Source organism: Aphelocoma coerulescens, assembly GCF_041296385.1.
Source record: "Aphelocoma coerulescens isolate FSJ_1873_10779 chromosome W unlocalized genomic scaffold, UR_Acoe_1.0 ChrW_unloc_scaf_1, whole genome shotgun sequence".
Classification (NCBI taxonomy): Eukaryota; Metazoa; Chordata; class Aves; order Passeriformes; family Corvidae; genus Aphelocoma; species Aphelocoma coerulescens.
This window is the reverse complement of record NW_027184080.1, coordinates 18,634,315-18,658,697: the sequence shown is the minus strand read 5'-3', so window position 1 is coordinate 18,658,697 and position 24,383 is coordinate 18,634,315. Positions and strand designations below refer to the sequence as shown.

General features: G+C 44.4%; 1 protein-coding gene across 2 annotated transcripts in view; it reads left to right on the top strand.

Annotated features, from left to right (window-relative positions):
• LOC138102792 (transitional endoplasmic reticulum ATPase) overlaps positions 1–24,383 on the top strand; it is a 39,192-nt gene that overhangs the window by 5,256 nt on the left and 9,553 nt on the right. For both annotated transcript variants that reach the window (XM_069000562.1, XM_069000563.1), the window contains 10 exons: positions 1,392–1,564; positions 5,007–5,149; positions 6,691–6,821; positions 8,539–8,670; positions 9,100–9,202; positions 12,969–13,102; positions 13,365–13,500; positions 14,487–14,599; positions 15,148–15,312; positions 15,423–15,545. In XM_069000562.1, coding sequence (XP_068856663.1) covers positions 1,392–1,564; positions 5,007–5,149; positions 6,691–6,821; positions 8,539–8,670; positions 9,100–9,202; positions 12,969–13,102; positions 13,365–13,500; positions 14,487–14,599; positions 15,148–15,312; positions 15,423–15,545 — 1,353 coding nt within the window. The remainder of the gene's footprint in view (positions 1–1,391; positions 1,565–5,006; positions 5,150–6,690; positions 6,822–8,538; positions 8,671–9,099; positions 9,203–12,968; positions 13,103–13,364; positions 13,501–14,486; positions 14,600–15,147; positions 15,313–15,422; positions 15,546–24,383) is intronic.

Sequence of the window (24,383 nt, the reverse complement as noted above, 5' to 3'; positions counted from 1 at the left end):
CTGATGCAGTTTGAGGCCATTTCCTCTTACCCTGTCACTGGTTGCCTGGGAGAAGAGGCCAACCCCCACCTGGCTACAACCTCCTTTCAGGGAGTTGTAGAGAGTGGTAAGGTATCCCCTGAGCCTCCTTTTCTCCAGGCTAAACAACTCCCGCTCCCTCAGCCACTCCTCATATCACTGACTCTCTAGACCCTTCACCAACCTTGTTGCCCTTCTCTGGACGTGCTCCAGCATCTCAATGTCCTTCTTGTGAGGGGCCCAAAACTGGACACAGTACTAGAGGTATGGCCTCACCAGTGCCAAGTACAGGGGGACGAATGCTTCCCTAGTCCTTCTGGCCACACTATTTCTGATACAAGCCAGGATGCCATTGGCCTTCTTGGCCACCTGGTCACATGCTGGCTTGTGTTCAGCTGCTGTTGACCAGCACCCCCAGGTCCTTTTCTGCTGGTCCACTTTCCAGCCACTCTTCCCCAAGCCTGTAGCACTGCATGGGGTTGTTGTGACCCAAGTGCAGGACCCGGCACTTCATCTTATTGAACCTCTTACTGTTGGCCTCGGCCCATCAATCCAGCCTGTCCAGATTCCTCTGCAGAGCCTTCCTATCTTCCAGCAGATCAACACTCCCACCCAAGTTAGTGTTGTCTGAGAACTTACTGATGGTGCAGTTGATCTCCCCATCCAGATTATCAATAAAGATATTAAACAGGACTGGGCCAAACACTGATCCCTGGGGGAAACCACTGGTGACTGGCTGCCAACTGGATGCAGCACCATTCACCACCTCTCTCTGGGCCAGGCCATCCAGCCGCTTCTTAACCCAGCAAAGAGTGCACTTGTCCAAACTGTGGGCTGACAGCTTTTCCAGGAGTATGCTGTGGGAGACAGTGTTAAAGGCTTTACTGAAATCCAGGTAGACAACATCCACAGCCTTTCCCTCATCCACTAGGCAGGTCACCTGGTCAGAAAAGGAGATCAGGTTGGTCAGGAAGGACCTGCCCCTCCTAAATCCATGCTGGCTGGGCCTGATCCCCTCATTGTCCTGTGTCTGCTGTGTGATCACACTCAAGATGATCTGTTCCATAATCTTGCTGGGCACCGAGGTCAGGCTGACAGGCTTGTAGTTCCCCAGATCTTCCTTCCAACCCTTCTTGCAGATGGGTATCCCATTGGCCAACCTCCAATCCTTTGGGACCTCCCCAGTTATCCACAACTGCTGATAAATGATGGAGAGCAACTTGCTGAGCTCTTCCACCAGGTCCATCAGTACCTTCAGGTGAATCTCATCTGGCTCCATAGACTTGTGAGGGTGTAAGGGGCTCAGCAGGTCACTAACTGCTTCCTTCAATTGTTTTGTCAAAAGTTTGTTCTAATGCCATTATTGGTTACAGGCAAAAATGGATGAACTGCAGCTGTTCAGAGGAGACACTGTCCTGCTAAAAGGAAAGAAGAGAAGAGAAGCAGTCTGCATTGTTCTGTCAGATGATACCTGCTCAGATGAGAAGATTCGCATGAATAGGGTTGTTCGAAACAACTTGAGAGTGCGCTTGGGTGATGTCATCAGGTGAGGACTAGTTTGTTAAATGTTGTGTATCCCTGGGTTGCCTAAATAATTTGTGCCCTGGCTTTGAATTGTTTTGGTCCGTAGCAGAGACAGAGTCCTGCAGGAAGTATTCTTGCATCTTCCAGAGGAGGTCGCAGAAATGTTTTCAAGTGTGTCTTACATCAGGGATCTCCGTTAATTTTTGCTTGTGTTTCTGGCTGTATGCATATTCAGATTAATACTAAAAAATTATGCTCAAGATTCTTGAAGACTTTTTGGGACCTTCACAAGCCCTGGTCCTGTCATTAAATTAAGTAGTTGAATTACCCCACTGTTGTCATCGTATTCTTCCCAAATTTACATTGTCAAATGAATTCACAAGTTTTTTCCATCTAAATTTTTAATGTTTGCAAGATAACTGTGAAAACTAGTAAGCAACATTGTAATTGATCTTATAGTATGGTTAGCTCAAGCACTGAGCTGCCCTATAACAAACAGAAGTTAAAACTTGAAGCAGTCAAATATCAAGATTAAAAATCCCTGAAGGTTGTTTATATTCCAGTTTTTGTTATAAAATAATTTTAAAATTAGGAATGCTTGAAGTGTTGAAGGAATTTTGTACAACACTTGCAGAAGGTAGCGGGAAAGCACTGAAGGATACGTTTTGGCTCACAGGAGGCAGGTTCCATTATATGATGGGAGTGGAAAGAAAAAATATGTCAGCATTTCTTAAACATAAAAATGCTAATTTGCAGGTTTAAATATGTGAGAGCTGACAGTTCTTTCTCCTGAGCATTTTTCTAATCTGGAATATTGTGCATGTTCTGGGAAAATTGGAGCCTGGTTTCTGACACTAGACTTCCTGGGTTGATATCTGAAATAATCTTTAAATACAAAATGTGTTTCATATGAACTGTAGAGGAGAGGAACAAGTCTGTTTCACCCATCTCTCTACCACTAGAAAATGCAAGTTTTAAACATGACTATAGTTGGAACAGAACAGTGCTTTGAGCTAGTTTGTGGATTTAAAATAAAGGTGAATCCTTACTTTAACCCTATATGAGGTTACTGTTGGAGTAATTTCTAGTGTGACAGTTCAGCTGGTGCTATCCCCTTCTCTGCTTGGACTGTGTCTGTAGTGGTTTTCAGCCTTTCAGATGTGTTAGTGATTGTTTTGGCTTCATTGCAAGGGTCAGAGAATTTTCACACCTCTTGCCCTCAAAGTTTCTCTTGCTGATCTTTAAGTACTTATTGTGTTAATTTCTTTGGCTTGGTTTCTGCCAAAATTCAGATTCATGCACTAATCGCTTCCTGCTTGTAGTCTGTCAGCTGTTTTCCTTCTGTGGGTCAGTCTGTCTTTTCATTTACGCTTCTGCTATATCCTCACTGTAAAGCACGTAGTTAAAGAATCTCTTAATAGTCTCTAACTATAGCAGCTGGTTAGGGGTCAGTAGCTCTGACTGAGGAAGCTGCGACCGGTCAGGAGAGATGGTCCCAAAAGGAATTGCCTTCCCGAGGCCCGGTATCTTCCCTCAGCTGCTAGCTAGGAGGGCCCGTGCAGAAGCTGTCAGCTCTTTAGTGATTATCAGCTCGTGATTTCAGCTCAGCTCTGCAGGGCAGCCTCCAGGCCAGACCAGGGAGAGAAACAAGAGGCTCGTGTATCTGGTTCTGCACGAAGTAACTTTATTGGTCCGTACTCCGGTGAAGGGAAGGCCAGGGACGAGCGACTCTCTCCCTCGCAGGGGTGGGGGGCTAGCTTTATAGGGATACAGGGGGTGGGTGTCAGAGGGTAAGGGCCAATGGGTTAAAAAGGATCTGCATAGGGTCTCCCAGAGGATTCTGGGTTTGTCTTCTCGCTGTAACTGAAGAGTAGCTCCCTTTCCAGGGGAGTTCTGCTGGGAGATTGCTCAATCTCCTTATCTCAGCAGATGTCCCTCCAGGGCAGTGGCTGGGCATACCCTACATCTAACAAACTAGCATATGAAACTTGCGTGCTCAGCTGCAGTTGCATGTAGGCTTTCTTTAGCTGGCAAAGCCAGTTTGAGCTTTCTGCCTCTGCCACAGCTTGACGCTCTGATGTGTTGCTACAGTAGGCTGTTGGCCTACATTGTCAAATAATAGCTGAAATTTTTATTTAAAAAGGGGGAAGGGGCCTTCAGACTTTAACCTAAATGTTAATTTCCACAAAAAGGGATTGACAGGCACCTGGCTATCCCTGGTTGGTACTGAGAACCTTTGTTCAGAATCAGGTTTATCAGCAACAGGAACTCTATTCTAAGTTATGAGGAAGAGAAGGAACAAAGATTTTCCCTCAGCTCCCTTTCCCTTACAGTTAGTTCAGCAGTAGCTCATAGAATCACAGAATGGTTTGGGTTGGAAGGGACCTCAAAGATCATCTAGTTCCAACCCTCCTGCCATAGGCAGGGACACCTTCCACTAGACCAGGCTGCTCAGAGCCCTATCCAGTCTGGCCTTGAACACTTCCAGGGATGGGGCATCCACAACTTCTCTCGGCAACCTGTGCCAGGGCCTCACCACCTTCACAGTAAAGAATTTCTTCCTATTATCCAATCTAAATAATCTCTCTTTCAGTTTGAAGACGTTCCTCTTTGTCCTGTCACTGCATGCCTTTGTAAAAAGTCCCTCCAGCCTTCCTGTAGGTTCCCTTCAGGTACCAGAAGGTGCTATAAGGTCTTGCCGGAGCCTTCTCTACTCCAGGCTGAACAGCCCAAACTTTCTCAGCCTCTCTTCATAGGAGAGGGGCTCTAGCCCTCTGATCATCTTTGTGGCCTCCTCTGGGCTTGCTCCAGCAGGTCCATGACCTCCTTATGTTGGGGGGGCCAGAGCTGGACACCATATTCCAGGTGGGGTCTCATAAGAGCAGAGAGGGAGAATCCCCTCCCTTGACCTGCTGACCATGCTGCTTTGGATGCAGTCCAGGACACAGTTGGTTTCTGGGATTCAAGTGCACATTACCAAGTCATTCATGTCAAGCTTCTCATCCACCAATACCCCTAAGCCCTTCTCAGCAGGGCTGCTCTCAATCCATTCTCCACCCAGCCTGTACTTGTGCTTTGGATTGCCCTGACCCAGGTGCAGGAACATGTGTTAAAAGTTAGCTCATGACTTAGAGGTCTTGAGGCTACATTAGTAGCTTGGGAATGTATCTTGGGGACAGCAAAGGGGAGCTACAGAAGAGCGGTGGGGGAGATAGTGTGAAACCCCCCAGCAGTTTTGGATAGGGCTGAGAGGAGTGAAGGAAAGCATGTGTTGTGAAGACTAGCTCTTTGATGGATATGATTTTTGCCTTGACAGCGTTCTTATGCACGTGGGAAGTCTCACCAGGGCTTTGGAGGGTCCTTTCTGGCATTTATACTGGCCTGAGAAGGGACATCACTGCCTTTCCCAAACTTGGGTTTAAGTCCAGCATGATATGGTTAACTTGAGTTTTCTTCTGTTGCAGCATCCAGCCTTGCCCAGATGTGAAATATGGCAAACGTATCCATGTGTTACCAATTGATGACACAGTAGAAGGGATCACAGGGAATCTGTTTGAGGTCTATCTCAAGCCATATTTCCTGGAAGCTTACAGACCCATCAGGAAAGGTAATAGCACCTGTTATTGAAGTCCTAATGGCAGTGAGTGCGAGCTAGTCCTGATACCAAATAAAAAGAATTTCTGGAAGCTTGCACAGATCTCAATGGAGCATTAGACTGACAACTGTAGAGTAAGATTTTGCTGTTGTGGATTTAATTTTTTCCTAAACTTCAGAAGAAAGAGTGATATCTGTTGCTGGCTGGTAGAGCAGCTTGCTAGTTCTCTGTCATGGTTTAATCCCAGCCAGCAACTAAGTACCATGCAGCTGCTCGCTCATACCTCCTCCCTCTTCCCCAGTGGGGAGGAGGATTGGAAAAAAAGTAAAACTCATGGGTTGAAACAAGAACAGTTTGATAATATTAATTATAATAATACTAATAATAATTGGAGAGAGAGAGGGAGGGAGGAATAAAACCCAGGAGATACAAGTGATGCACAATAGAATTGCTCACCACTTGCTGACTGATGCCCAGCCCATCCTCAAGATGCAGATATGTGGCTCCTGGCCAATTCCCTCCAGTTTATATACTGGGCAAGACATTCTGTGGTGTGGAATATCCCTTTGGACAGTTCAGATCAACTGTCCCAGCTATGCTCCCTCCTGGTTTCTTTTGTGCAGCTCCTCACTGGCAGAGCATGAGACACTGAAAAGCCCTTGACTCAGGGTAAGGACTGCTCAGCAACAACCAAAAGATCAGTGTGTTATCAGCATTATTCTCATACTGAATCCAAAACACAGCACTGTACCAGCTACTGAGAAGAAAATGAACTCTTATCCCAGATAAAACCAGGACATTTTCTTGTGGTTTTTTGCTATGTGGGAAGGGAGGACATCAGAAAAGGCTTAGGTAGAACTCGGTTTAATGAGATTTTTCTCCTGAGTTGCTACCACTTGATGGGATTGGGGAGTTGGCCACATACTAGTCAATGGGTTAGATATACTAGCTGGCACCCTGACTAAATGCACTTTTTCCAAAGTAATTTAATTAATAACTGGGAAAGTGCATAAAAAACAAATATACATTTAGAGTTGTGCTAGTAGCACTTCTGCTGGAATTAATAGGTTCTAATACAATATATACACAAGTTGAATTTATCCAGCTTCTGTAGTCCAGTTTACCCAGGTGCAGTATATATACCATATACCATAGTGCAGTACCATATATTATTCTGTTTCTGGAGACAACTAGTCTAGTTATTATAACTTCAAAATAAATTTAGATTAAGTCTAGGCTTTTTTTGCCATTTTTAGAAATGTTAAATTGAAACGGGATAGAAAAGAAACATGATTCCTTGCCTTTGTGTTTTGTATTTAGGCAGAGTATTATTTTTCTATTGTTTGCTGGTTTTGTTTGCTGTTTGTTTCTGGATGAAATTTGATGGTGCTTGAGTGGTCACAGTACATGCAGCTCTTGAATTTAAAATGCAGAGCAGTGTTAAAAATGCCAGCAGTGTATACCTGTGTAACCCACTTCCTTGTCCTCTGGGGCTGATGGTAGTACAAGGGTTGACATTTTGCAGCAGGCTACTGAAATGTGGGGTTTTATAGGTGACATCTTCTTGGTGCGTGGAGGGATGCGTGCAGTGGAGTTCAAAGTGGTGGAGACAGATCCAAGCCCGTACTGCATAGTGGCTCCGGACACAGTGATCCATTGTGAGGGAGAGCCCATCAAACGAGAGGTGAGCAGAATCCTGCTGTACAGTTCTACTGAATCCCTTCTGTCTGAAATCTGTTTTAGTGACACTCCTTAAGAGCAGCAGTGTTTGCAGTTCCTGTTTTGGCATTTCGTGTATTGAATGCAATGATTAAAACCTCTGGTTTCAGGATATGAGCTGCTGCTGAAGATAGAGAAATGTGCTTCCAGTATCCTTCCTCATATGCTGAGATAGCACCAGTGTGTAGGTTTGCTGATGAGATGCCATACTTTGGCAGCAGCTCTTTTGCATCTGCATCCATATATCTCATGCCGGACTTAGATTCATCTTTTAATTTCAAAGTTCCCCTGATGCATAGCAGGGAGGGCTTACAATGCTGCTAAATTTCATGCCATGTGAAAAGAAAGCAATTGGTATTTTTTCAGTGAGAAATTTGAAATCTAAATGATGGATTTTTTTTTTTCTTTTCTCCTCCCAGTCCCTTAAGGTGTCTAGCCTTGAGTGTCCCAAGCTTGAGGCAGCCTGAGTGGATTGTCTGTCAGGTCTTGGCCACCTTACTGTTACAGAGTAGGAAATCTCAGAAATGGGCTAAGGTTGTTGTATGCTTCATAAAGAAAGTGCCTTTTTACTGCCTGCAGATCAGGGTGAGTCTTAGTTTGTAGTTAGCTCTGCCTTTTGAAAAATTCACCTCTATTTGACACTTGTGAGGCCGTGTCTGGGCACTAGATGAGTCCAGTTTGGGTTCTTCAGGACACAACAGAGGCAGATAGGAGCAAGTTCAGCCAAGGCCATCAAAAATGATGAGGGAGCTGGAGGTCAGAATGAATGAGGAACAGTTGGGAGTGGGTTGATGCAGCACGAAGAAGGGAAGGCAAAGGTTCAGGCTTACCGGCAACTGCCTGATGGGAAGGTGTGCATAATCAGGCTCTCCCAAGAGCTGCACCCAGAGACAGGACTAGAGGCAATAACACAAGCTGGATCAAGGAAAATTCCCAATGGAAGAAGGTTTTTCCAAACCCTGGAACAAAGCCTGGAGAGGGCAGGAATCTCCAGACCTGGAGACCTTCAGCACTTGATAGGGCTAGGCCCTGAGCAACCTGCTTGAAGTGTAGTAGTTCCAGTTTGTGGGACTTGGACTGAGCTCCTCTGAGATTCCAGGCTGTGTTATTTTATTTTAGCATGGCCTAATGTTACAGATAACTAAGGCCAGTAGAAATTTGGACAGCCAAATGAATGGATGCTGTAGAGCTATACTGAAAGAGTTGGTTACAGGTGGTCTTATCTGCACATCTGGATCTTAACATTTTCTGTTAATTTTAGTCAATCCCAAGAGAAAACACTATGTTGGAGAACTGTATGGTAGCTAGGGTATGTCAGGTAGTTAGAAATGCCACTTAGAGTTTAAGGAATAAATATATTTTATACTGGGCTTCATTGTCTTATCATCTTTGCTAGCTAAATCAGAGGGTCACACAACTTGTTTTGCACTAGAATCTGTAGGGGCCCTGGCAGCAGCAGAGGCTGTCATTCAAGAGGGTAGGCTTCAATGAGGCATTTCCCTCTGCATGTCTGGGAAGAGGGAGCTAAGAAACAATTGTAGAAGACACCAGGAAGACTTGAAAATGAGAATCTTAAGACATCAAAGAAATGGCAATGAGCAAAAACCTGGCTTCTGTAGACCAGGATGGATTGTTGAGCTATTGTTTTAACTCAGATGTTTAATCTATTTCCTCCTGGGTAGGATGAAGAGGAGTCACTGAATGAAGTGGGCTATGATGACATTGGTGGCTGCCGGAAGCAGCTGGCTCAAATCAAAGAGATGGTGGAACTTCCCCTCCGACACCCTGCTCTCTTCAAGGCCATAGGGGTGAAGGTATGTCCCCATGTACACCAGGTGGATGAGTGGGCTTGCCCTTGAGGATGACTTGATGTCAGAGGTTCATGAGGTATTGGGAGGGGAATAAGTAATTTGGGGATTTTTGGGGGGGTTTTTGGTTTGCTTATATTTGGGGTTTTTTAAAATGCTGGTGTTAGGAAAGTATTTCCTTACATGTTTTGGACACAGATTGAAGTACTGACAACTTGCAAAGCAGAGTGATGCTTTGAATCAGCACTGCTAGTTACTGGCAAGCTTTTTGTTGTGTGTTGTGTGAAGTAGTAAGGGTATTGATAGCAGTGCTGACATGGCAGCTGTTGCATGAGTTTGCATTGCAGTTTCAGACTGGCGTTATCAAATGCTTACAGATTTGCTGTGAATCTACTTAGGCATTCAGATACTCACCACCCTTGCCTTTGTCCTCAGCCTCCCCGTGGGATCCTGCTGTATGGTCCTCCTGGCACTGGTAAAACACTGATTGCCCGAGCGGTGGCCAATGAAACAGGGGCTTTCTTCTTCCTGATCAATGGTAAGTTTTGTGGCTGCTTTGGCCCCAGATCTGATGTGTGCTCATTTGTCCATCTTATGGTAAGGAATGGTGTTAATAGGGCTTGTAGAGCCACTTGTCTCCCTGACATCCTTCCTTACCTCTTTGAAGTGTGCATCTGGGGACACTTGGAGGCCATTTGTGTGGAAGTGTCTGTAGTGGCACTTCCCTTAAGCTTGACTGTTTTGTAGCAGGCTCGTTGGAAAGACAGCTTTGCAATACAGGGACCTGGAGTCTGTCTGGCTGAGTGTTCATTTATGTTGGTGAGGGCAGAGCTGGGAGTGGTGAGATTATTCTATGAATATGGGTGCAGGACACTTGTTTCTGTTGCTGCCAGCATGTTCCATTCAGAAAAGAAGCTGATCTGATGTGGAATTTTTCCCTCAAGTAAAGCACAAGACCTGTTCTGTTTAATATAACATTAATTGTGAGGAACTGTCCTGAAAGCTATGAGTACCTTGGGACTTAGCTACAACTGACAGAACCTCCTATTGATCACTCTTCACCTGTAACAGTTGAGGTGGATAATGGTTTATGTCCTGTAAGGATCAGACTATGACTTTTCCTCAGTGCTTTTCTGTGCCATTTTACATTCAGTGTTGGAATAACTGAACACTTGTACTTAAGGAGTGACACTTTTCTGATTTCAACCACTTAGACCCATGAAGGTGAAAGCAAAGACGTATATAGCACAGTATAGCAGTGAACAGCAGTAGGGAAGTGACTTGCTTTGTATCTCAAGATATCAGATATAAATTGACTGTTTTTAACCATATGTTGTCCTTGTCATATACTTTCTAAGTGTGTGGAAGGTGATACTGCATGCTAATGAGCTGGACATTTCTTTAGACACTTGTATTTCTATTGCATAATAAAAATAACATTGTCAGAGTTAGCAATGCATTCTGTCTGCTAGTCCCAAGCATGGAGCTGCAGTGTTGCAGACAAAGCTGGTATGAATTGGTGAGTTGCCTGTAATGAAACAGTATCTGCCCGTACCAATGGCTCTACAGCTTGCCTGCTTCAGTCAGCGGGCAGCCTTGCACTTCCAAGGGTCAGATTTCTTTTTCTTATGATGCCTTTTCCTGGTCTTAAAATCAAGAGTCAGACATGGTTAGAAGGTGAAAAGGGATTTTACCTTGGTATTTATTTTAAGGATCCTTAGGTACAATACATCCAGGTCGAATGCACCTCAATGGCCACTGCAATGCGCACACACCAAAAATCTGGTATAACATTATAGGTCTTACTAATTAGCATATCTATCAAAAATTCCCCAATGAGAGGCTCGAATGAGCCCCACTCCCCAAGGAACCTTCCCCTGGATGGTTCTATCTTAGTTTACAAAATGTGTTCAGGAGAGGACCTTGGGGTCGGGGGCACACTGATCCCGAACTACGAAGCTTCTAAAATGTTTAGTCTCCTAGCTGAACAAACAAGTCCAAGAATGTAGGCAAAAAGCACTAAGAATACAGAAGTTGTAAAAAGGTATAACAGGGGTATAAAAGAAAAGACAAAAAAATCTTCATGGCATCATGTAGTGGTTTGGTCCAAAATACTCATTACTTATTTACCCTCTGTGAGATAAGAATTAGGAGAAAACAAAGCAGGCACAAAACTTAAAAGAATATAAAGAAGTTTATTAACAGACCTAAAAGAAAGGAAACAAAAGGGAAAAAAAAACAAACCACACCTTCAGAACACTTCTCCTCCCCCCACCTTTCTCCCTTCTCCAAGTGACAATGTAAAAAGACAACCCTTGAGATGTTCAGTCTGTTTACCACTTCTATAATAACCTTGTTCAGTCCATTTAGGGAGAGGAGTCTCTTGCTCATGTTATGGAAACATCTCCACAAGAAGTTCTCTCATGGCTCAGTATCACAACGAGACAGCCACCCATGTTGGTTCTCTGCTCGCATGTGAGAGTCCCTTCCCCCGACTTACAGCTTTCCCCATAACTGCTTTCGAGGGTCCAATCTTGAGCTACTGGGGTACCATTTTAAGGTTGAGTTGTTCAAAACCAAAAGTTCTCTTCACCCATCTCTGGGAGCATCTTCATCTCTATCTCTGGGAGTATTTCTAGGAACAGAGGTCTTCTTCCAATTGGAGCAAGAGTCCTCATTGCTTCCATCTCTCCCTGTTCAAATTTCTCATCAAATTACAGCTGCTTCAGCACTTGCTTATTTCAGCATAGGTGCTTTTTCTCACAAGTACAAGTTGAATGCTCCACCCCCCATGCTTTCATGAAATTACAACGGGTACTCTGATATATCATAGTCCATCACCACCATAGCTTTACAACAGAGTTTCAGCTTTTAAGCATCTCCTCTTTCTCCTCCCTCAGGTTTTCAGCTCTTCTTTACTTAATGTCTGCAGCACTTGACAGCACTAAAAGGGTTAATCTCACCCAGCCCTGCAGCTGAAGTTCACTTATCGCTGTTGGTCACATGATCTTTGCGGGGGTGGGGGGGAGGGGGAATCGGGCATCTTCAGCTGAATCTTTGGCCGCACTGTGTGGGGGAGGGGGGGGGAGGACCAGGCCACGATGTCTGCACATAACCGGAAGCAAGAGAATGCTTTCCTGGAGTTTGTCCATTCTTAGATGTGGACCACAGAGGCGGTCAAAATTTTAAGTGGCTTAAAAAATTGTCAATATTCAAACTAGCCAGTTGATAGATTCTGTTAGGTCATAGAGGAAGCTGTAAGCCCCTCTTTGCAAGAAAATCACTTCTGGGACTATGCTTGCTAACCCATGACACATCACTTGGATCCTTTAGAAGTATACTATTTCTTCATTACCACTGCCTTCAGCATGATGGAAAATCTGTAAAAACAGAATAAATCTGTGAACCTGCACTAGTGTTCGGCAGTTGTAGGAGATCTCAGAGGAATGCTGCCCTTCCTCCTGGGATTAATGTACTTACACATTTTTATTATTTATTCTTTGAGAGGAGATGGGGTTTGGGGTGTCGTTTTTTGGTGGTGACTTGTTGGTTTTGGTTGGTTGGTTAGTTGGTGTGTGAATCAATACAGACAGGCATCCAGGGCAACCACAAACCCATGGCTAAAACATAGAGTAAATTTATTTCCATTACCTCGCTAACTGAGGGATTCCTGAAGCAATACCTGGGCAGGGGCACACAAGCAGAGACATGGGCACTGTTATTAGTTCATGCCAGAGGATCACTAGCTACTGTTCACACAGGCTTATCAAGGGTTATTTCCAGTTGCAAAGTCCCTTGAGCACTCATCAGTGTTTTGCTTTTTAACCCATTCCTCCCAACAGTTGGGTTTTTTTGGAACTCATTTATAAAATCTTATAGAGGTAAATATATACCTGTGTAATGCATGCTAAAGACAGCTTTGGTATCTTACAGCTTTTTCTTTCCCTACTCTGATAATTTGTCGCCATATAATTTGATTGCTTCCCTTGCGAGCATTAACTGTGTGTGGTGGCACATTATAGAGAAGCTCACCAAGTGTGAAATAGGGTAAGGGAAGAGGCAGATAAAGGTAGCTCATCGGCTAGTGTTGCATTCTGTTAAACTGAAAACAGCAAAATTATGATAGAAAGTAATTCTGCATGCTGGTCTTGCCTGTTCAGATGCAAATTTAATGAACTTGGTTGATAGTATTTTCTTTGGCTTGAAATATATACATGTGAACCTTGTACTAAAAAAAATTCAGCTGCATGTTTTGGGGGCTAGCTGCCTCTCTTCTGGGTGCCACAGTGTTGCTATTTTTTTAGGTCCCGAGATCATGAGCAAGCTGGCTGGTGAGTCTGAGAGCAACCTGAGGAAAGCCTTTGAAGAAGCAGAGAAGAATGCTCCTGCCATCATCTTCATTGATGAACTGGATGCCATTGCTCCTAAAAGAGAGAAGGTAAAGAAAGCCTTTAGAAGATAAAGGAGTACATCCTTTTTGGTAGCAGCTGGCATGAGTCTCTGCATTTGACTACAGAGTAAAGCAGTATTTAACTTAATGCTTAAAAGCAGTTGGATGTCAAAATTTGGGTATCAGAAGAATCTGATGTAGTTCACAATGTTTCTTAACAGCTCATGTCTGTTGTATGTCTGCTCTGGTGCAGTACTAGCTCCTGTGCTGTGTTTTAGAGCTTTTGGTCTAATTATTTCTTTCTCCACAGACACACGGAGAAGTGGAACGTCGCATTGTGTCTCAGCTGCTGACTCTTATGGATGGACTGAAACAGAGAGCACATGTGATTGTTATGGCAGCCACCAACAGACCTAACAGCATTGACCCAGCTCTCAGGCGATTTGGTAACCATGATTGCCATCTCTTTTTTTGTGTATCAGATACTTTGTTATGGGCTGTGCTTCAGGGGCCTTGGAAAGATTGAGTAGAAGTTAATATTAAACATCTTATGTGTTATATAAACTTCTCTCCAGCTACTTGTTTGGAATTAATTTCTAGATTTCAGCCTTTAGTATCATTTTTGTGCTTTATTAGATTAGAACTTGTAGAAATAATGAAATACTTAGAGAGGAAGCACATTTTTTCACTTCATCAATTAGGTGAGGCTATTTCAGGACTAAATGCTTAAGGAGTTGTTCGTGCCTTAGGTTGCAAGAGGCTCTGAATTGTCCCATTTATCTTTTATTGATGAGAAGTCTGGTAGTTTCTGAGATTCAGGTTTTCAAAACTTTGTAGTGTAAATGAATGTCTGTTGTATGACCAGTTGGTAAAATCAAATTTGCAGGAAAAACGGCCTCTTAATGGTCTAATGAGGCATTTGAATGCACAGCTATAGCTAGAAGAAAATTATAGATGTACATGCCCTAGTTAATATTGCAGTAATACATGAGTTTCCTGCCTCCTCAGATATTGGGGCAGTTCATGTTTTTCACCACTTGGGTACTGCTGTGAAAGTTTTGAAAAATTTAATCTCTCAGTATTTGTGGACACAAAGGTAGGAATAAATAAAAATGTCCCATGGTGTGTTGGTTAGGATAGCATATTTTCCTATAAATGAGGCTTGGAAAAAACAGAAATCCTCTGTGTTTATATAATCCTGAACTCTACTTAATGCAGTAGTCTCACTTTCCCTAAATGGCTATAAGCCTTTTTGCCTTCTCTGATCTGACTCTGCTACTGTGCTGATTGATGCTGCAGAGAAACCCAAAGCTCTGGCATTTTCTGAAATTGTTTGTGGCTTGTCATCATGTTCCTGTGTCAGAGGAAGGCAGCAACTGCAGCTCCTTTAGTTTGCAGAATCAGCAACTCAACGTGTGCTTGTACTCCCCAGGTCGTTTTGACAGAGAGGTAGATATTGGTATCCCAGATGCCACCGGGCGCCTGGAAATCCTGCAGATTCACACAAAAAATATGAAACTGGCTGATGATGTGGATCTGGAACAGGTGAGTAGCATGCTATTAGGAAAGCTTGTCTCTGTTTGTTTAGGACAGCGGGAAACTGGGCAAATATGTGATCTCTGGGCTTCCTTCTAACTAGCTTACCAGTGACCAAAAATCCTCACTTGCTAGTTAGGAACACTGGGGCTAAGTGAAACAAATGTGTATCAGTCCAGTCTGGAAGTGCCTTGCTACTGTCCCGTGTTTGTTTGCTGTGGCATTCTCTTTAAAAATAAAGCAAGCCTGAAACAGCACTCACAGAGCTGGCTGAACATTGTGGTAATCTCTGTCCTGAATGAAGAACTGCAGCCCTCAGGGTTATCTTTCTGCACACTATCTATTCCAGTTGCAACTTTGTTCTCAAGTAGGAGGTGGAACAGCAGTGTCTTTGGCTGCTAAATGTGATAGCACTCATCTTGAATTTGCAGCAAAGCACTAATGTTTCTGTCCTTCAGAGTTTTGTTGCACCTCTGAATGAGGGACCAGAGCATGCATTGCCCTTGCAGAGCGCTTGCTTGTATTCCTGAGAGTCATAATCAGTGCTCTGCTTTCAGGTGGCAAACGAGACCCATGGCCATGTTGGTGCTGACTTGGCTGCTCTTTGCTCAGAAGCTGCTCTTCAGGCTATCAGAAAGAAGATGGATCTCATAGACCTAGAAGATGAAACCATCGATGCTGAAGTGATGAACTCGCTGGCTGTGACCATGGATGACTTCAGGGTAATGCAGGAGTGCCCTTCTTTCTTTTGTGTGCAATGTCTAATTGCTTATCTGAAGCAAGTGAACATAAAAAGTTAGAATTGATATAATGCTGTTTCTTCTAATGACAGTGGGCTCTGAGCCAGAGCAACCCATCTGCTCTTCGGGAGACTGTGGTGGAGGTGCCACAAGTTACCTGGGAAGATATTGGTGGTCTAGAAGATGTAAAGAGAGAACTCCAGGAACTTGTACAGGTAAGGGTTTCCAACAGATTTTTGCCTAGTCAGCTTGAAAAATAGTAATTGTCATGGTTTAGGAATGGTATTCCCCAATTTAGTGTTCCCACTGAAACACTCCAAACCACATGCCACTCACTCACTCTCCCCTCCCCTGTGGCAGGATGGAGAGGAGAATTGGAGGCACAAAAGGTAAATATCATGGGTTGAGATAAGAACAATTTACTGGAAACAGCAATGAGATAAGAAAATGAACAGTATTAATAACAGTGTACAAGACATGCGAATGATTCACACGTGAGTGCTCACCATGCAGAACATGATGTTACCCCCGATTGCTTGCTTCACGCTACCCAACCAGAAGGGACCCCCTCCTTTTGCCCCCTGCATGACATGAGGTGGTACCCTGTCCTGGCCGGAACCAGGACAATAATAAAATTCAGAACCTCTGCACATTCCTGTTTGGGCTGTGACCAGGGTAAATGCAAAGTTTATATGGTATTTTCGTGTAATGGACTGAAAATATCATGCTGTTCCATCTTAGAGAACCTGGGGAGAGGGAGGTGCTGGGAAGCAGCATCAGGCTTTCCTGAGCTGAGTCTACAGGGACATCTTTGGTGGGTGTTGTGCTACATGCAGGAACAGCAGCAGTTCTGCTTCTCTTAAGTGGGGACTAGCAGTAGCACTCCTGCCAAGAATCCTGTTATGTGATGGCTTTAATATGCTAGAAAGTAGATGAAGATTCTCATGCAGAGAGCCTCTGAAGTTTGACTTTGCATCAGTGTTAGCATAGATAGAGGTGAGAAGTAATTGTGAAGCCTACTATGAAAGGAGAAGCTGGAACAAAGTCATGAACGGTCTGTGGAATTGGTGTGGTTTGGGTTTGATACATTCCTGCTTTCAGTTGCACTGTAGAAACAGCCTGTCTGTGAATAAAAGAATCTACTTTTCAATCTAACTTCTGGCATTAAAATCATCACCTATCTCTGATCGTGTTGGAAGGATAAATGCTTACATCAGACATCTTGACTGTCTTTGGTGGGCAGAGAAAATAGGTTAGATAATGAGCTAGCTGTTCTCATTTGCTTTTGTAGGGCAGATTGAAGTTGGGGTTAAATGTGCTGGAAAACTACCTGAACTGGTACTTCGTTCATAGGCTTTACAATTTAGCTGTGATGCTTTTTAAACCAGTGCCCATTTAAAAACACCAGTGGCACTGAGCAGGCAGACTCTTGTGTTTAACCCACCAGAAATCAAAATTATTTGGGTTGGAAGGGACCTCAAACATCATTCCAACCCCCCTGCCATGATGTAGTGGGTTGACTCTGGCTGGATGCCAGGCACCCACCAAAGCCGCTCTCTCACTTCACAGCCGGACAAAGGAGAGAAAATTTAACAAAGGGTTCATGAGTTGATATAAGGACTGGGAGAGATCACTCATCAAATACTATCGTGGGCAAAACAGGCTCTAATTAGAGTATGAATTGAATTTATTACTAACAAAATCAGATCAGGACAATGAGAAGTAAAATAAACCCTTAAAAAACCACCTTCCCCCTACCCCTCCCTCCTTTCCAGCTCTACCTCCTACCCCAGCAGTGCAAGGAGACAGGGAATGGGGGTTTTGGTCAGTCCATTACCCGTGGTTTCTTCCACTGTTCATGGAGAAGTGTCGTTCCCTTGCTGCACCGTGGGGTCCCTCGCCACGGGAGACAGTTCTTCATGAACTTCTCCAACATGAGTCCATCCCATGGGCAACAGTTCTCCTCAAACTGCTGTAGCATGGGTCACTCTTGCATGAGGTGCAGTCTTTCAAGGACAGGCTGCTCCAGCAAGGACTCCTCTCTCCATGGGTCTCCCATGGGGTCACAGCCTCCTCTCAGGCATCCACCTGCTCTGGCATGGGTGTCCTCCATGGGCTGCAGGTGGATCTCTGCATCTCCATTGATCTCCATGGGCTGCAGGGGGACAGCCTGTTTCACCATGGTCTTCACCCACAGGATGCAGAGGAATCTCAGCTCTGGTGCCTGGAGCACCTCTTCCCCCTCCTCCACTGACCTTGGTGTCTGCAGAGTTGTTCTTCTCACATATTCTCACCCTGCTCTTCTCTGGCTGCAATTACATCTGCGCAATAGCTTTACTTTCTTCTTAAATATGTTATCATGGAGGTGTTACCACCATTTCTAATTGGGCCAGCCTTGACCAGCAGCGTGTCCCTCTTTGGAGCCACCAGGGATTGGGTCTGCCAGACATGGAGCAGCTTCTAGCAGCTTCTCACAGAAGCCACCCCTGTAGCCCCCCTGCTACCAAAACCGGGCCATGCAAACCCAATACACATGGGCAGGGACACCTTCCACTAGACCAGGTTGCTCAGAGCCCCATCCTGCCTGGCCTTGGATACTTCCAGGGATGGGACATCCACAACTTCTCTGAGCAACCTATGCCAGTGCTTTACCACCCTCACAGTAAAGAATTTTTTCCCAATATCCAATCTAAATCTACCCTCTTTCAGTTTGAAGCCATTCCCCCTTGTCTTATCACTACGTGTACTTGTAAGAAGTCCCTCTCTGGCTTTCTTGTAGGCACCCTTTAGGTACCGGAAGGCTGCTCTAAGATCTCCCCATAACCTTTTCCAGGCTGAACAGCCCCAACTCTCTCAGCCTCTCTTCATAGGAGAGGTGCTCCAGCCCTCTGATCAGCTCCCTGCTGGGCTTGCATCAGCAGGTCTACATCCTTCTTATTTTGAGGGCCCTAGAACTGGATGCAGTACTCCAGGTAGGGTCACACAAGAGCAGAGCAAGGGGGCAGAGTCACAGAATGGTTGAGATTAGAAGAGACTGCAGTGGATCATTAGGTCCAACCCCCCTGCTCAAGCAGGGTTATGCCAGAGCACATGGCACAGAATTGCATTCAGATGGTTCTTGAATATCTCCAGTGAGGGAGACTCCACAACCTCTCTGGCCAATCTGTTCCAATGCTCAGTCACCTGCACAGTAAAGAAGTTCTTCCTCATGTTCAGATGAAACTTCCTGTGCATCAGTTTCTGCCCGTTGCCTCTCATCCTATTGCTTGGCACCACCGAGAAGAGCCTGGTCCATCCTCTTGATGATCCTCTCTTCAGATACAGATACACATGGATGAGGTCCCCTCTCAGTTGTCTCTTCTTGAGGCTGAACAGGCCCAGCTCCTTCAGCCTTCCCTCATAAGAGAGATGCTCCAGTCCCTTAATCATCTTTGTTACCCTCCACTGGACCCGCTCCAGAAGCTTCATGACTCTTGTACTGAGGAGCCCAGAATGGGACACAGCACTCCAGATGCAGCCTCACCAGGGCTGAGTAGAAAGGCAGGACCACCTCCCTTGACCTATTGGCAATGCTTTTCCTAATGCACCCCAGGATCCCATTAGCCTTCTTGGCCACAAGGGCACTGCTGGCTCATGGACAGCTTGTTGTCTGCCAGGACCCCCAGGTCCTTCTCTGCAGAGCTGCTTTCTAGCAGGTCACCCCCAGCCTGTACCGGTGCCTGAGGTTATTCTTCCCCAGGTGGAGGCCCCTGCGTTTGCCTTTGTTGAACTTCAGACAGTTCTTCTCTGCCCATCTCTCCAACCTGTCGTGATGCCTTAGGTTTTAACTTTTATATTTTTCAAATCCTGTACTGCCTAGTGTGTAACTCTGAAGTTTCGTGTGGCCTGTTAACTACTGTTCTCTCATGCTGGTTAGACATAACAAAGCCTCTCTAGGTTTGCTCTTCAAGGGCACCTTGATTGTCCCAGGCCCCAAAATGTGTAAACTAAAAGCCTTTGAAAAGGAGGGGTAAACTTGGGGTAATTACATCATTAACTAAAGTTATAATTGGAGAATTAACCCTGATATGCAAATGGGCCAAACTTATAAAAATGTGAAGAACCCATGACCCAGCATTCATCTTGGGTGGAGCCCCTTGTAGCCTTTTGACTGCCCAGGGTGTACCTTTGAAGGCTCTTCAATACCTACTTTTATTCTCTTATTCTTGTCTAGCCTCTGTTTTCAGGTAGCTTCTCCAGGCATCAGTCGAGGTCCTTCTGAATGCCTGCACAGCACTCTGGGGTATTGGCCATTCCTCCCAGCTTTGTGTTGTCAGCGAACTTGCTAAGGAGGCATCTACCCCTTCATCCAAGTTATTGGTGAACAATTTAAACAATACTGGGCCCAGTATTGAACCTTGGGGGACGCCACTAGTGACAGGCCTCTAACTAGACCCTGTGCCCCTGATTATGACCGTCTGGGATCTGCCATTTAGCCAGTTCTCCATGTGCCTCTCTGTCCACTCATCCAGTCCACACTTCCTGAGTTTGCCTATGAGGATGCTGTGAGAGACAGTGCTGAAAGCCTTGCTGAAGTCCAGGTAGACAATATCCACTGCTCTCCCCTCATCCATCCATGTAGTTGTTTCATTGTAGAAGGCAATCAGGTCAGTCAAGCATGATTTCCTTTTAGTGAATCCATGCTGACTACTCCTGATCACCTTCTTGTCATCCACGTGGATAGAGATGGCCTCCAGAATGAGGCACTCCATCACCTTTCCAGGGATTGAGGTGAGGTGGACTGGCTGGTAGTTCCCTGGGTCCTCCTTCTTTCCCCTTTTGAAGACCAGGGTGACATTTGCTTTCTTCTAGTCCTCAGGCATCTCTCCTGATCACCACGACCTTTCAAAGATGATCATGAGTGGCCTCATTATGGTGTCTATCAGCTCTCTTAGCACTCGTGGATACATCCTGTCAGGGCCCATGGACTTGTGGATGTCAAGTTTGTTTAGGTGTTCTCTGACCCAACCCTCCTCGACCAAGGGAAAGTTGTCCTTCCAACATTCCTTTACCCTGGTCTCCTGGGTCAGAGATCCCTGAGGGCTGGTATTGCCAGTGAAGACTGATGCAAAGAAGGTGTTCAGTAACTCTGCCTTCTCTGCTTCCTCTGTCACCAGGGTCCCCTCTTCATTATATAATGGTCCCACATTATCCTTAGTTTTCCTTTTGTTACTGATGTATTGGAAGAAGCCCTTCTTGTTGTCCTTGACATCCTTGGCCAGCTTTACTTCCAGGTGGGCCTTGGCCTTCCTTGTTGTCGGTGATTGAATCACGGACCCAGACCGGCAGGGAATCTGAATCGTTTATTCAAAGGAATGAGCTGGTTTTATACACTTTTCCAAGGCACAGTGTTTCCTTATATGGCGTGACTTATCCTGTGTTGCCACATCAGCAACACACTTCCTAAATGTCCTTTTATGGGATGATCATTCGCTGTTCATGCGTCTGTCAGCTCCCGGTAGGAGTCTGCTGTGTGACACCTCCTCCCCCCAGGGTCTGGTGGAGACAAGCCTCTGTGTGCCGCCATGTGCTCCTTTGTTCTGCCATGTGCCTCTGCAGGCAGGTTTTACAGCTCACAACCCAATTCTATCTTATAATTCCCCATACCTTGTCTCATTTCTACTTACTCTGACAACCTCTTTATATTCATTCCAAGTGGCCTGACCCTGCTTCCATCTCCTGTGTGTTTCCTGCTTTTGCTTGGGTCCCCTTTGCCTGATTTCTTGCTCATTGGGATGTACCATTCTTGAGCTGGGAGGAAGTGGTGCTTGAATATTGACCAAGTCTCTTGGACTCCTCTGCAGGACTTATTCCCATGGGACTCTTCCAAGAAGATCCCTGAAGAGGCTAAAGTTAGCTCTCCTGAAGTCCATGGTTACAATCTTACTTGCTGCCCTGCTTCCTCCTCGCCCAATACTGAACTCCACAATCTCATGGTCACTACAGCCAAGGCTGCCCCCAACCTTTACATCTCCAAAAAGGCCTTCCCTGTTTGTTAGTATGAGGTCAAGCAGCACATCATTCTGTTACCAAAAATTTGGTAAAATAAAAAACTCCTTAACACCAATGTAGCATTAAGAAGCAGGCGTTCTTTATTTGGCCGGATGCATGAAGGGATAAGCTCCTCCTAAAGTTGTGCATGCTGAGTACAGGACAGTTTCTGTTTATATACTGTATTTTACATACATATTCATTGATTGTTCCAGAATAAACATGCATACGATAATAATTTCCCTGAAATCATTAACATATTTTCTTTCCCCTTTATGCATGTGTTCTTCTGTCCTGGGGGTCTCTTTGGTGGTCCCTAGTGGTTGGGGACCCCAATGTAACACCTGACCTGGTTGAGTTGTCAAGGCACTGGGGCTGGTGAACTTCCAGTTCTCCTTACACAATGGGCATTGTGCAGTTCCATAGGCCAGTGGGTTTTGGAGAACAAGCATTGTGTTAGCTCAGCAGGTGTAGACAATTTATCATCTGGTAACATTCCCCCCTTTGAGGCTTGTGAAGCTTATCTTTTCAAGCCTTTATAAGCCTCACTTTGATTTTTAATAACATCATATAAGTTCATTGCGTTGCATTAGCAATCATGTTTTTTATGCAACTTAAAGCAAGCATCATAATCACAATTATTACTATGATAACAATTATGCTTTGCAAAAGTGAGGCAGACCAACCAACCAGAGAAAATCCAAATCCTTTAAATATTTTATTTAACCAGTTACTTTCTAATTTTGTTCTTAATTCTCTGCTAGATGCAGCAACTGATTTTATCCTCTCTATCTGATCATCCAATTTAGCAGTCACATTCAGAATGTGCACACAACAATTATTGTTGTTTAAATTCAAGTATCCACATACTCCATGTAGTAGCAACAGATCTAAAGCAAATCTGTTTTGTAAGGTCATTTTAGCCTTGCCTTGCAATTGTTCATTTATTTCAGCAAACCCCAATTGAGTTGTATTTGCTAAAGCTTCCATTTGCAGAGTCAATTTATGTATAGCTAGTCTGTTCCTAAAGGTAAATGTTTGAGGAAGTAAAGATGGATTTTTATATCCATTCCACTATAGTTTTCGTATCCTTCTCACATGTGTTCCCAGATTTTTGTCAAATTGCTGACTAAAGCTCCCCACAAAACTGGATTTTCTGCAAAGGTTGGTATTGGTAAACAAGCTGTTATAGAAGTTACATTCTGTAATCTGACTTTAGAACCATATTACCCTTCCCAGAATTTAAGATCATAATTTCTATTATTATTATAAATATACAATTATTTATCTTTATCTAGGTCCAATAAATAGTATCCCCCTAGAACATCATATTCTATACCTGAAACAATAGGATATATATAAAAAAAACCTCCATGGTGTTAGTCAGTCTTGTTTCTGCTGTGTTTAATGTGTGGTTGTTGGTTTTACCCACATGTAATGAACCCAGGGTTTGATTCCTTTTACCTTGAGCACAGTGTAGGTTACCAGGAGGGCTGGATACAGTCCCTTCCACTTCTCCTGGATTGGTCCAAAATTCCAGGTTCTGATGCACACTGTATTTCCTGGTTGGAAAGGATGTACAGGCAAGCCTAGCCCAAATGATCTATTGACAATGATGTACCTTTTAAGACTTAAAAGAGTTAGTTCCAGTGCTATTAAATATTAATTTCAGCAAAACTTTTGAGACTTCTCTAGCCTTGTTGGTGCAACATGGGAAAGCTTCTGGCCATCCAGAAAAAGCATCTACCAATACCAAAATGTACCGGTCCCCATTCTTCCTGGGCAGTTCTGCACGATCAATTTGCCAATAATCACCTAGTGAATTCTCCTATTTTACAACCCCGGAGGCGGCCTTCTTCCATCCTTGGGAGTATTTTGCAAAACAAATCACACATTTTTCAACAACCAATCTATTAATTTCTGTCATCATTCTGCTTACTATATTCCTTGATAAAGTAATTACCATATTCTTTATTACCTAATGCGTTTCCTGATGTTTTAGTTCTGTTATCTTATACATTAATTGTAGAGGTACAATTACCTGCCCACATGAGGTTGCCAATCACCTGCTGGGATTCCCCGTAGCTTCTAATGATGGGGATAACTGCCTGTCCTGATTACTATAATTTGAGTTTTGTTCCCAGACATTCAGCTTTTTGCTAGGTAGTAGTGCAAGGATTCCTTTTTCAGCAACCTCTTTAGTTGTTTTGTCAGCTAATTGATTCCCTGTGTTAACTGAGGAGTCTCCAAACTGATGGGTTTACAAGGGCATCATGGCCACTTCTTCCGGCTTTTGCACACTTTGTAGTAGTTGACTGATTTCTTCTTTGTACCTAATAGGAGCCCCTCTGTGCCGATAACAGTTCCTTTTTCTTCCATATGGTTTCATAGGTGTGTATTATTCAAAAACATATTTTAAATCGGTTCATATGTTTGCCCTTTTTCCTTCAGTGATTTCTAGCACTCGTAAGGTCATTAATTCTGCTTTTTGTGCTGATGTGTTAAAAGGTAAAGCCTGGGCTTCTATTACCTGGGTCGAGGTTCCCTCTGCATACCCAGCTGCCCATTTTCTGTTTAATACCATGCAGCTCCCACCGGTGTATAGGTCCAGTTCTGGGTCCTGGATGGGATTGCTCTTGAGATCCAGTTTGCCAGAACACATTTGTCCAATGGCTACCAGGCAGTCATGGTACAAAGGTCTCTGGGCTTCTTCTGAAGCCTGGAGAAACATGGCTGGGTTTAAAGTAGTCATTACCTTAAGCAGCTCAACATTGTCTTGCTCCAATAGGGCAACCTGGTATTTCAGCATCCTGCTGGTGATATCCAATATCCTCCTTTTTGTTCCAAACCAGCTATTACCATGTGGGACATATCAGCTTTTGTGTTTCTCTGCAGCTACCACCACTCTCAGGTATCTGGGTCATCCTTTACTCACATTGTCCAATTGTTTGGACAGGCTGCCTCTATGACCCCAAATGCTGCACCAGTCCCCCTAGTGCCAGGTGCCTCCCTTCATGCCCAAA